The sequence below is a fragment of the Piliocolobus tephrosceles genome, chromosome 2 (genome assembly GCF_002776525.5).
Source record: "Piliocolobus tephrosceles isolate RC106 chromosome 2, ASM277652v3, whole genome shotgun sequence".
NCBI lineage: Eukaryota > Metazoa > Chordata > Mammalia > Primates > Cercopithecidae > Piliocolobus > Piliocolobus tephrosceles.
In genome coordinates this window covers 2498045-2511372 of record NC_045435.1, presented here as the reverse complement: position 1 = coordinate 2511372, position 13328 = coordinate 2498045, and the positions used below count along the sequence as shown (strand labels likewise).

The window sequence follows — 13328 nt, the reverse complement described above, 5'->3', positions numbered from 1 at the left end:
TTTTTAAACCTCAGCGAGGGTGGGTGGGCTGTTGGAAGCCAGAGGCCTTATCACTACGGCGCTGCAACATCACAGAAAGTGATAGTCCCAGGGCTCTCCCGGGCGCGCGCGGCTCCTGTGCTTCCTCCTTATTGGCGGACCTGGACCTGGGGGCGGAGCCGCGGTGAAACCCCGCCCACCCGGGCGCCAGGACCGGGCACACGGTTCTCCCACATCCCGGAGGTGGGCTCAGGGCTCGGACTCAGTCCTGCAGCGCCTCTAGGCTGCGGATCCTTGCCTCAACCACCTGCTCTGCGCCGCGTCCGGGGAAGTGGGGAGGAGACCGGAGGGAGGGAGGAGGCGGGGAGAGGAGGAAAGAGGCAGCTTACACACGCCTTCCAGTCCCTCTACTCAGAGCAGCCCGGAGACCGCTGCCGCCGCTGCCGCTGCCACTGCTACCACCGCTGCCACCTGAGGAGACCCGCCGCCCCCCGTTGCTGCCTCCTGCGAGTCCTTCTTAGCACCCGGCGTTTCATGCACATTGCCACTGCCATTATTATTATCATTCCAAGACAAGGAAAATAAAAGAAGATACCAGCGAAAAGAACCGCTTACACCTTTCCGATTTACTCAAGTGTCTCCTGGAAAGAGAGGGTCGTTGTCCCCGGAGGAGCAGCCGAAGGGCCAGTGGGCTGGTGTTGAGCGGGAGGGAGGAGGAGTTGGGGGCATTGCGTGGTGGAAAGTTGCGTGCGGCAGAGACCCGAAGGTGCAGCGCCACAGCCCAGGGGACGGTGTGTCTGGGAGAAGACGCTGCCCCTGCGTCGGGACCCGCCAGCGCGCGGGCACCGCGGGGCCCGGGACGACGCCCCCTCCTGCAGCGTGGACTCCGTCAGTGGCCCTCCAAGAAGGAGGAAGAATATGGAATCCAAGGGGGCCAGCTCCTGCCGTCTGCTCTTCTGCCTCTTGATCTCCGCCACCGTCCTCAGGCCAGGTGAGCAAGGGCCTGGGAGCAGCCCCAGACAGACGTGGGCCTGGAGCAGTTTCCTAGGTCCCCGTCCCAGCCTCGGACCCCCGAGGCAGTGCGCCTAGGCGCGTGGATGAGGTCAGGGGACCTCTGTCCCGGCACAGAGCTGTCCCCGGGCTCGGTCACCTGTGCCGCACGTTTGGGCTTGGCTGGTTGGCTCAAGTTTGGGCATAAAGCTGGGGAAACTGGGTGAATCTCCAAGAACTTGGTGCTCCGGGGTTGTGGCTGCAGGGGCCCGTGGGCAGGATTCGCCTGACGCTCTCCGCTTGTCCCTGCGACTCCCAGCTAGGCGGCGGACTCTTGCCCTCTGACAGTTCCTCCTGTCTCTGGGTATCCAAGTCCACGTCGCTGCGCCCCGAGCAGTTTTTCTTTAGCTTAGCTCTCGGATGAAATAACTGCCGGCACTTTTTCGTGATAAATCCCCTTGTAACTTCCCCGTGGTGAGCTGAGGAAGGGATGGGAGGGGTACAGAAGGAGAGGACTTTAATCACCCCCTCCCCCACACGCCCACCTTGAGAAACCTACTGATGCTTAAAATCGTGGTTTCAACGTTCCCCTCTCCTGTCCCCGTCCATTGTCTGGGCGGGTGGTGAGTGTAAGGGTGACCGCAGGCAGATAACACAGCCTGAACAGGAATTAGTAGCTAGGTCTGGGAGACACCTCAGTGAGACGCTTGTGAATTTCCAGGACCTGCTCATAGAACCTCAGTTCTCAGTTCTGTACTGAGTCTTAGAAGAGAGAGACAGAGGGGGGCGAAAGGGCAAAATTCCCAACAACTAAAATATCTCGCGGGAAATCCCTTTCCACACCCTCGGGGACGTCCCCTGGCTTTGGTATCCTCAAACCCGCCTGGCAGCTGACACAAGTTGTTCCTAACAGGGTATTCTGTGCGCTTACAGTTGCCTGACAGAGCAGCAGGTTCCTTTGCTCCCCTAAACTGAAAATTTAGGGGATTTTTTTTTCTTTGAAGTTTTTATTTCTATCCCTGCGTAGACAGTTGCCAGTTAAACTCCTACTTCCTGGTATTTTGGCCTGTTTGTTCTTAGCTTTTTCTTTAGTTTTTATTAAAGAAAAACCTCACTTCCTTTATTCCCTGCACATCCCTTCAGCTGTCGGCAAGCTCAGGTCACAGAAGAGGTTTGAAAGCCTCTGACTCTCTCCCAGGAACTGGCGGGGAGAGCGGTTTGGGGGCCGGAGCCTGTGGAAGAGATTACAAGTGTTTGTGAGCTGCTGCTGCTGCCGTTGCTGTGTGTGTGGGCGGGAGGAGTGCCCTCTCCAGATCTCTTTATTAAAGTTACATTTCTGGGTGAGGTCATGAGCTCACCTGATGTTTCTGAGGCTGAAGGAAAAAAAGAAAAAAAAGGCGTCTGCGTTCTCTGACAAATCTCGGGCTCTGGGGCGGGGACTGTGAAACCATAGTTCAACCGGATTTAAAGCAGGTGTCCTAGTGTAACAACGCTGGGGCGGTAGATGGAAAGGCGAGACCCCCCTTGGGCCTGGCACAGTGTGGATTTCACTTTTTCGAGATTCCACTGTCCGATGGAGAAAAGGACACTTTGGAGCCAGGGAATGAGTCAAGAAGGGAGGACAAGGGTGATGTCGGTTTGTAAGATGCAAACGTCCACACGCCCAGAGTTGGTTTTCCGATTAACCCTCTCGATACTTGGAGAAGGTAATCTCACCTACGTCCACACCCCTGACCACACGCACATGCCCAGTTTCCTTTTCTGTGCCGTCACAGGCGGGCCACGTCGCAGGATAGGTTTTTTTTACACATTTAACTGCTAAAGGGGGGAAAGTTCCGCTTTCAGACCTCCTGCGCGGTGATTCTTTTGGCGCCACAGGCTCGTGTGTCCAGGGGCCACGGAGCTGCGCGCTTTCGGCGAGCGGCTAGCCCCGGCTCACCGCAGCCAGCCACCGTGAATCTGAGGATCCGATGCCCTGGACCCACAGATCCGTGGTTTCTGTGAATTACCGAGCTGGCGTTGCCGAAATTCTCATTGTAGTATCAGTGTGTTTTAAAAGGAAAGGTTACAGCACTAAAGGCGCCGTGTCCACACTGAGGAAGCAAGTCTTAGACAGTGAGTGCGCCTCCTTCGGAGCCCTCTGCATAGCAGAGCCGGGTGGGGGTGCGGTGCCAATAGCTGGCTTTATTTGAGGGGTAACTGACTTCCCCGCCGGCCACCTTTCATTTCCGGAGCAGTTTTAATAGTGTATGTCCAGTTGTAGAGGTCAAAAACTCGAGTTTGTGAAACTGCTTCCCCTGGTCTTTTGGCCTGTAGTCGCTACATAGTCATTGATATAGTTCAGGCGTGCCACGTTACCTGTTTTGAAAGGAGAGGAAAACGAAAACTGAATTCAGAGATGAAAGCAATGTAGTGTGTGTTCAGCATCCGAGGTAGCAATAATCTCATTATTCTTGTAGAAAGAGCGTCAGCCTGTGGTGACATTTTGTATTGCTTAAAAAAAAAAAAAAAAAAAAAAAGCTTTTCTGGATTATTTACAACAAGGAGGTGGGGCGCTGCCGTTAACTCTTCACTTGGGTCATCTGTGTGAATCCCTCTATGGAATTTTTCATAACTACTCACTGATATAAGATTCATCCTAAGACATGAGCACACATAAAGCTTTCTTCAGTGGGATATTATGTTTGAAACATATCAATTGATCTCAAAAGGACTTGGGAAAGCATCAACTCAAATAATGTCCTTTCAAAGACTATTGATGTAGGACTACTAAAATTGATTAATTTAAAAACTGAAAACTGTTTAATAGCCAATATATATATATATTTTTCCTTAAGGATTTATTTAATCCAATAGCAATTTACAATTTAATGAAGTATTATTTGCAGTAAATTGCTTTTCTAGGCTTTCTTCAGGACATCTACCTTCAGGCACTTAAGCAAGTCATTTAACCTTTTTAGGCTTCAGTTTTCTCATATAAAACAAAAAGACAGACTAAAGACCTACTCTCTGAAATGCCTCCCAGCTCAAAAACTCTTTGTTTCTGAAGTCTTAAGGTAAAAAACCAATTTAGGCAGGCACGGTCATTTTTCAACACTATTTTTCTAAGGATCTCAGTCTAGACAAAATTCATATAAATTGTATTACTAGAGAAGTATCAGTGGACCCCAATTTCTAATTTCCTTTTTTTTCTACCTTTAAAAATTCATGATAACATCTATGCTTACTCTTCCCCGCCTTAGTAGGGGGAAAAAAAAGCGTGAAGGAGAGAAATTAGCTTTCCACTCTCCTGGGAAAAGAGGACCCCAAAGCAGGAAAGGATAGTAGGCTTCAGAAAGCCCTGCTAGTGTAACCCATCCCTCCTGCAAGCCTGCCCCTTTTTAAACTGCACACATGGTATCTAGAATGAGATATAAATGATGGTTTATGCTTAAATGTTCATGTTACAAAGCCTCATATTGTACATCCTAAAGTTGCTCAACAGAGAAGTTGATTTGCAACATGGTTGTAAATGCAAGACAGAAGGAAATAGAAACTACTAATACTTTTCTCTTGTTTTAAAACTTGTAGAAATCCAAAATATCTTGTCTTACCAGATTCCAAACCTTTTCTGACTTTGTAGAAATCTCAAACTACCTTATCTTTTTTAATAGACATTCAGATGAAAATACATGTCTACCATTGACTTATCGAAAAGAAGAAAATTAATAAAAACCTATTTTAATAGTCTTGTGTTATTAGAAAAATTTTATATTGTAGTCGGTATTCATGTGTTCAGTTTTTAACTATGTCATGTAAGAATGTTGTGACCTTGGGAAAATTATTTTTCTGCTCTTTTTCATTTCCCATCTGTGAATTTTCTTTCTGTGCAATGCATGGTTCTGATTGAGATTAGAATTCCCTTGCTCAGCATTTCAGATTTTTTAAGTAAAATATGCTATATTAATTAAGACTTTTATTATATTGTTAATAGAATAACACTCTTTATTCCACTTAATTATCACTTTTATCATTTTATTAAAATAATGGAAATACGTTTTTTCTCTCTCTCTTTTTTCTTTTTCTCTCTCAAATTTTCATGCCACTAACCATGGGCCTTTGTAAAACTTAGTACCACCTAAGTTGTCAGTATTACTTGGTGTCAGATGACAGCAGTTTGTCAGATAGTATTTTAAATGCTTTATAATCACCATGTTTTACATTTCCAAACACACTTCTTTCTGTTCTGGCCATTTATTTAGAATAAAACACCATCAAAGAGTTCTGGCTCCCTAAAGGTATTTGCTCAAGTAGACACATGCAATTTACAGCCCAGATATGCAGAAGATCCACTTAGGTATAGCTATGATAGAAGAGCATCTCTCTGTCTCAATGTATACATAGAAACTTAAATGTAATTTCTCACTAGATGTTATTGTTATTCTTCATTGTTAAGTTTTCACAAAGGCTCATCTCGTTTCTTACACATTATGTGTGTGACACATGTATGTGACATATGAAGAATGAAATAACTTACTGGAATACTAAATAATGGTTTCTTGGGAATGGTGGGTCATAACATTTATTTGGTTATTACTTTTGGATTTCAGCTTAGTTTATTTTCAATAAGAAATGGAAAAATCCATTTATACTTTTGATTACTTTTTTTATTAGGGTAGAATTTTCCTTTCCTTGTGGAGAGTAAATTCGAGACTAAAATAGATATTCTATACTCAGGAAGAGGATATTGCAGGCTATTTGGTAAGGTTAAATCCTACAATTATTACAGTCTCCTTATAGTACATAAGACATTACCATATTTTTGGAGTTACTGATATTTTCATGCAGCCAATTTCTCTGCTTAAATAATAAATTTTACATTCTCTTTTCTCCCTTATTATTGAATGGAATACCTTATATATTTCAGATAGGCCTAGTTCCAAATGTGCTGTGGTATTCAGTAATTGGTTTATGCTAACCTATTATCATAGCCCATTATTGTAGTCTATGTTCCAAGAATGAAATTAGCTTTTAATGCTTCCTCTCTTACTTATCCAGTCAGTTCTCAATTATCCATTCAAATGAAGGGGGAATCAGAGTTGTGCACAATCCAAAACAGCTTCTAACCAAAGGCTTACTTAATTTGACTTTGCGTTGAGGTACTTCAATGAACATGTCTATACTTGTCTGGTCTAACAATTCATAGTACTTCAACACAATGAAACTAAACTGCTGGGGAATAGGCTAATCAGAAATTAGACAGCTGTCCAGCTTCTCTGATTTGCTTCTCTATTACTGTTATTATTATTGTTTTAGCTCTTTTCTGTATCACTTAAGGAACTGATGGAAAATCTTGGCCCAAGTAAGACGAAAAACATCTATGAGATGAAACTAAACCTTTGCAATCTTTTCAAATCATATAAATATTATAGACTCTTGATGTTCATTCACAGGAAAACATACTGTGATCATGGCAATTTCTGTAGTCTCCTGGCCTTTGCTCAATGACACTTCCGTTATGAATAATTTGTTTAGCTCTGCAAAATCACATTTCAAGTTTTAGAAAAATTTTAACCTCATCTGGCCCTTTTTCTGAAGCAAGTTTTTTATTGCATCATATGAGTTTCCATGAATAAATGAATAATAAAGCAATACCCTTTTCATGATATGAGTTGGGTTGGCAGCCAGGTAGATTGACTCCCCAGTAGGATATTCACACACCTGCTTTTAGAAAAAAAAATTGCTACTTATAATGGATTATGCGGCTACTGTAAACAGTGAAAACAAGTAATATCAAATCCATAAATGTTAGGAAGATTGGAATTTGTAATAAAAAAGACTTTATTTTTGATTACTTTAACTTACTATGAAGCTCTAACCAGAGAAGTTAACTGAATTTGTAGATTAAGATATCAACCAGCATTCCAATGCAATGTTTTCTTGAGGGAGATAAATCTCAAATATACTTTCACCTTAGAAATTGATGTAAGTAGATTTTTATCCTCTCCATCTGTATAGTTTTAGAGAGTCTAGGTTGCCTTATTTGAACTGTGAATGGAAAAAAAAAAAAAAAAAAAAAAAAAAAAAACCTTTCCTGTACTTACTTGCCCTTGGTGCAGAATCAACATTAGAATGTTGATAATGACTAAAATGAGTCTTAACTTTTCCCTTTTCCTTTTCCCTGTTCTTGTCGTTGCTGTAGCTTTTACCACATTGTATTATGATATTCGTGACTTTTTTTCAGTTGAACATAAATTTTTTGAATACCAAATATTATCTTTGTCTATGTATCCTCAAGTCTAGTCAAGAACTTGACACCTAGAAGCCGCCTCATGTTTTTTTTTTTTTTTTTTTTTTTTTGCATTAAATAGAGTAGAAGCAATGCATCTGTGGAGAATTAAACTCCATATGGCAGCACCTGACATTCATAGATTACTAGGAAATTTTCTCAAGAAGTTTGGGAGTTGGGGATATAATATCCTCACTGAGAATTGAATTGGAAAATAAAACCATCATGAAAGAACAGAGTGGCACAGGCCATCAAGACCTGATGGCACTTTGGTAGTATTAATGAAAAACAAAAAGAAAAGAACATGTATATTAGTTAAGGACCTGTGATTAAGGATGAAAACGGCTTTGGTTATTGGAGAAACAGAAAAAGTAGAGGAGTTGGGCCAAATATGGTTACTGAAGGTATTATACCTAAAGAATCCAAACACTTTCTTTTAAGGTGAAAGTAAGTGGCCCCTCTAACTGGCAGACATGACTTGCCCAGTCTCCTTAACAGGTATAGCTTTTTTGTTGAGAGAGATAAAACTCATTATTAAGAACCTAATTCTGGGACCAGGCTCAGTGGCTCATACCTATAATTCTAGCGCTTTGGGAGGCTGAGGCGGGTAGATCACCTGAGGCCAAGAGTTCGAGACTGATGAGCCTGGCCAACATGGTGTAACTCCGTCTCTCTCTCTTTTTTTTTTTTTTTAAGAACCTAATGCTCTGAATAGTCAAGTCATATAGTAAACTTTCCCATGCTGGGATTTCATGGTCACTAAGAAATCTTCTAATTATAATGTGAATTTTTTTTTTTTTTTTTTTTTGAGACGGTGTCTCGCTCTTGTTGCCCAGGCTGGAGTGCAATGGTACGATCTCTGCTCACTGCAACCTCTGCCTCCCGAGTTCAAGCGATTCTCCTGCAAGTAGCTGGAATTATAGGTGACCACCACGATGCCCAGTTAATTTTTTGTATTTTTAGTAGATACTGCATTTTGCCATGTTGGCCAGGCTGGTCTCGAACTCCTGGCCTCAGGTGATCCACCTGCCACGGCTTCCCAAAGTGCTAGGATTACAGGTGTGAGCCACCACACCTGGCCCATTGTAACATCTTATATAGCCAGTTTACAGTCAGAGGATGCACTAGCTGGAAGAGAAGCATTGTATTTCCTTGGCAATAACTGCTCTTATGTATACCAATAAGCTGGTTTATGAGATTGTTTAGTGAGAATCCATCCCTAAAAGATGGGAAAATGTTTGGTAAGCAGCCAAAAGAAGTTTCTAAGGTTTTAGGGTCAAAACCTACACATTGAACCCTTCCAAATTCAGCTTGTTTGAGGTACAATCAGCTAACCATTCCCCAGGTGACACCTATGGTGTCATTTGTTGTCAACTTCTGTGTTACCTACTATAGACATTTATTTTCTTTCTTTTATATCTTTTGGTGCTGTCTTGCTTAATATGCACATTCTTAGTAGGTTGACTATTCATACATCTTGGTGTACCCAAGACCGTCCTGGTTTATGCCTCATGTGCTGGTACAATTATTAATGGCATCCTTTTGCATTTTCAGAAGTGCATTTTGGATAACATATTATACAGGCTCCACAGTAATTTGTAACTTGTCTGTCTATATGTCTTGGAGTACATCACTGTAATAAATGCACTCTTCATCCTAACCAAGTATATATTTTTAACCCATTTAAATTTAATTATCAGCTACAGTGAAATATCATTAATGGGTTATATTCCCCTTTCATGTCAGGAATAAGAAAGAAAGATGATGTGAGTTTATAGCCTCTAGAATTCCAGAATGTTGTAGATATGAAACATTAAAGATCCCATGGTTTGGAATGGAAACTAAGGTGACCTCAGATGCCAAGGGAATAATTTTGTTTGAAATTCACCTGGGAGCTACACTTAGCTATGGGGTTATTTAGGGAAGAACTATTTCAGTATGAGTTTGAATTCTTTTTGCAGCAAATTGTACAACTTCCATTCTGTTCTTCTATGAGATTTCTCAGTAATCACACTACCAATTTGGTTCTTTAAAAAAATCAGGGATGTTGAAGGAAGTCCCAGCGTTCTTCTGTACATGTAAACTAAGTGTTATCAGTCAGAAAAAGTGACCTGATGTGGCAGCCAACAGTATGGCTAGGACGCAGTTGTAGTCAAGGGTGTGACAACAGCAAAGACATTTGTTGCAGAAACTTTGACCTTGCATTAACGATTTTCACCTTCTAGATCCTTGGGCAAAACATATGACCTTTTGAGAGGCTCAAGCAGTGTTGAATAAGAATACTGTCACTTAGGGTTAAAACCTTAACTCTCCCCAGAGTTAAATTATGGAAAGTTCAGTGTGTGTGAGTGTGTGTGTGTGTTGGAAGTTGGAGGGAGAAATAAAGACAGAGAGACAGAGAGAGAGAGAGAGAATGAATTCTGAAGGATTAGAGGCATGCAATTTGTTGTCACAAGTTAAAATATGGTAAAAGAAGGGTTGTTGGAAAAATGAGAATGTTCTTTTGATGATCGTTTTGTTTAGCTCCCCATTTGAAAGCTGAAGTAAATGAAACCACAGGTTAAGAAATTACCTGAAATCCAGTAGCAAATTAACCACAATTCCTAGTGACATGTTTTCAGTTTCATTTGTGCCTAGACTCATAGATTAAAGGTTTTGACCTGTAAAGAACCTAAAAATTACTTAACTACTTGACTAAGGCCACATTGTTGGCCAATCCAGAATTAAAACTCATGTCAATTCATCATTCAGCATACATAACAGCTTTCAACAAATATTAATGGAGTGCTCAATATGTACTATATTGGAAATATACTAATTATTGGAAATAAACTAATTACATTCAAAATCCTATCAGTCAAAGATGTTATGTTCTCTCAGGAAAACAGATATCAATTAATTAACTTTATAACTATTTGCTAGAAATTTGGGTAAATATCACAAGAACAAATGAATAGCATTTTATAACAAAGTAGCCAGATCTAGTGTGGGGTTTAGGAGAAGTTGAGAAAAAGGTCTTACAGGAAGTGATAGCTGACCTATGTGCTGAGGAATAATCTAGCAAAGGATGTGGGCTGAGGAAATAACATGATTGAGAATGCTAAGGTGGTAAGAAACATGGTTTCTAACTCCTGGAGTTGAAGATGTGCCTATCCCTTTTCAGGAAAACTAAAGAAGTTTTGAAGGTTGAGGCAAAAACCAAGGATTTCTTGAAGTAATTCAAATACTTTCCTGTAATCTCCCTAATTGAGTTGCCAATTGTGGGATCTAGAAGAGGATTTCTTTGTCTTAGTGAAATATTCACATATTAGTAAATATTTGTGTGTATACTTCCCTACTTAAAAAATAAAGTGGAAACATACAATATACATCATTTTGTACCTTTCCTTTTTCACTTAACAGTACATTTTGGAGATTAAAAATTTGTCTCATAGCAGCACATATAGCTCTACCTCATTTTAAAAATGGGTGTATTGGATTTTATTGTACTATCATCAGTAATTTAACCATTTCACAAGTTCCTGGAAGTTTAAGTTGTTTCCAATTTTTTGTTATTACAAACAAGAGCAGTGAACATCCTAATATGTGTTATTGTCCATATAAGCAATTGATGACAATTGTTGGTAAAATGTCTTGGAAGTGAAATTACTGAGTCAAAGAATATGTGTTTTTCACTTAGAAAGAAATTCTAAAATTACTGTTCAAAGAGTACACATCTTTAAAAAAGTCCCCCAAAAAGTAAGAGAATGCCTCTTTCTTAAACTCTCTTCATAAATCTGTAGTATTATATACCTCTTTTTAACCAGTATAATCAGTTGATTTTCATTTATTTAAAGCTTATTGGAAAAGTTAGAATTATAGGAGTAGTAGGCATACAAACTCACGTACAAGGCCAAAGCTGTATTGGTGCCTAACTTTATTATATATGAGATTGGGCCAAAAATGGGAAAAGACAGTATTTACCATAAATTTTTATTATTGCTCTTTTCACATAAGATTGTTAACTTTTAGAACATAAACTGTGTAATTACAAGCCATCACTTCTTCCATTTTGTAAGATTCATACTCTGTACAATCAGGATTAAGAGGCAGCCACATTTGAGTCATAAGTATATTTAATACCGGTTTTCAACACAAAGAAATGGTTTCTAAATATTTGTATTAGTCCGTTGTAGGTACAGTATACATTGTATGGGTGGTCTGACTGATGCCACTTTGTAAACCCTGTATAATAGTCATTACTAAACAAACTTCTGTTATTTTTAAGTAAATCATATTTCGAACAATTCTTCCAACAAGTTTAAGGCTTAAGTAAATCATCTTTTGAACAATTCCTCCAAGAAAGATTGTCAGAATTTTTTATCAGCTGATAAAAAGTACAATGAACAAAGATTGTCAGAATGTTTTATCAGCTGATAAAAAGTACAATGTTTTACAAATATTTTTTTAAAAATCAGTGCCATTAAATATTTTTCAGTCTGTAATTTTTTAACCCATTAAGGAAAGTAGGAATAAAATCTCTTTTAGTCACTTTTATATAGAAAACAACAGTATGTATATGATTTTGCCGAAACCATATGGTATATGCTGAAAGTAATATTTTTAAATAAATGATAAATATTCATAATGGCGGTAATGTTTGTACGCACATACTGTAATTTCATGAATAAAGCAGTTTCTGCCTGGTATTTAGTTTTAGATGTTCAAATTTGGGGCACTTATACTTTTTTTCTGCAAGCATGTTCCCTACCTGGTGGTAGGTATGACACTTTCTAAGAAGAATGTTTATGGTAATTATAAGGTATAGGTTTTATATTTTTGCAGAGATGGTCATGAGTCTAATATGAATAACGGTTTTGATGTCAGATCTAAGAGTAAAATGTAATATATGTTTGGATTTACTGCATTACACAAATCCCTATATTCCACCCAGCCTCAATGGATGCTTGCCTAGTTCTCAAATATTTTTTTTTTTTTTTTTTAGAAATGCTTGTTTAGTATAAGATTAAATAGCTTCTCTTATCATACTAGAATGGCAAATACCTATCTGTTTATTAAAACAAAACCTTTCTCCACCCAGATGGTTTCATCTGATTTGATGGTAGACAGTATGGCCGTATCTCCATGGTATTAGAAGACCTATTCTCTGCTTGCTCTTCATGAACTCTCTATGCTCAGAGACTCCAGACTGTCAATGCATAGCATAGATTTCTTTATATAAGAGCTCAAGAGCTTGAGCTATGGATCAGAGCATGAGTTTGCTTTCTGGCTTTTGTCTGTTTTTTCATTTGTTAATTGAGGATAGCAGTATTACCAAGTTCATTTGGTAGGAATATTCAAGAAGGTAATGAGTTTATATTATGTTTATCAGTGCCTGGCACATTGTAGACACCCAACCAAATAATAATCATTATGAATCACATTTTTCAGTAACATAATAATGTTAGTTATTCACACCAGAAAAACTTGTGAAATACTTCATTGTACTGATTGAGAAACATTTCAGTTCCATCTGAATATATTTTGGGCTTCCATAACAAAACTGGAAAGTATATTTTATTAGAATGTTTCATAATCTCAACGAATGTCAAGTAAACTTTCAGTTTTACCATCTCAGGAAAAATAAAAGAACATAATTGAAAATTATAGCTTTAAAATGTAATTTTCCCCAAACAAAAAATAAAAATGAAAAAAAGTGTTAAAATTATAAAGACATATGTAATGTGCTATATTATTCTCAGAAATTGACATTATTATATGTGTTTCTGTAATCTGAAAATATTAGACCTTAGAAAGAAAAATTTCTGATTGTTATGCAGTCATTTTGATAATAAAATTATGATTTTAAATACATTATTTCTCAAGTATAATTCAATAGAGGGAGCTCCACTACTTTCCTTTTATGAGCACTGTAGGATGCTTCCATTTATTATGATTTTTCCAATGACCTCTAATTTAATAGTGAACATTATTAAAAACCTATAATTTTAATATTAAGGATATTTTGGAAATTGAATAGTATCCTCTTTCTATTCATATAATTCAAAAAATGCTTCTACAATAATATGTGTTTTAAAGCCCCAGTTCTTAG

The 13328-nt window shown here is 39.1% G+C and overlaps 1 protein-coding gene across 2 annotated transcripts in view; it reads left to right on the top strand.

The window, feature by feature from the left end:
• Positions 1-243: 243 nt before the first annotated feature.
• Positions 244-13328, top strand: part of ALCAM (activated leukocyte cell adhesion molecule) — a 209835-nt gene continuing 196750 nt past the window's right edge. The window contains exon 1 of one of the 2 annotated variants that reach the window (XM_023212407.2): positions 244-970. In XM_023212407.2, the coding sequence (XP_023068175.1) occupies positions 898-970 (73 nt within the window). In that variant the 5' untranslated portion in view covers positions 244-897. The remainder of the gene's footprint in view (positions 971-13328) is intronic. The other variant, XM_023212416.2, reaches the window with a different exon arrangement.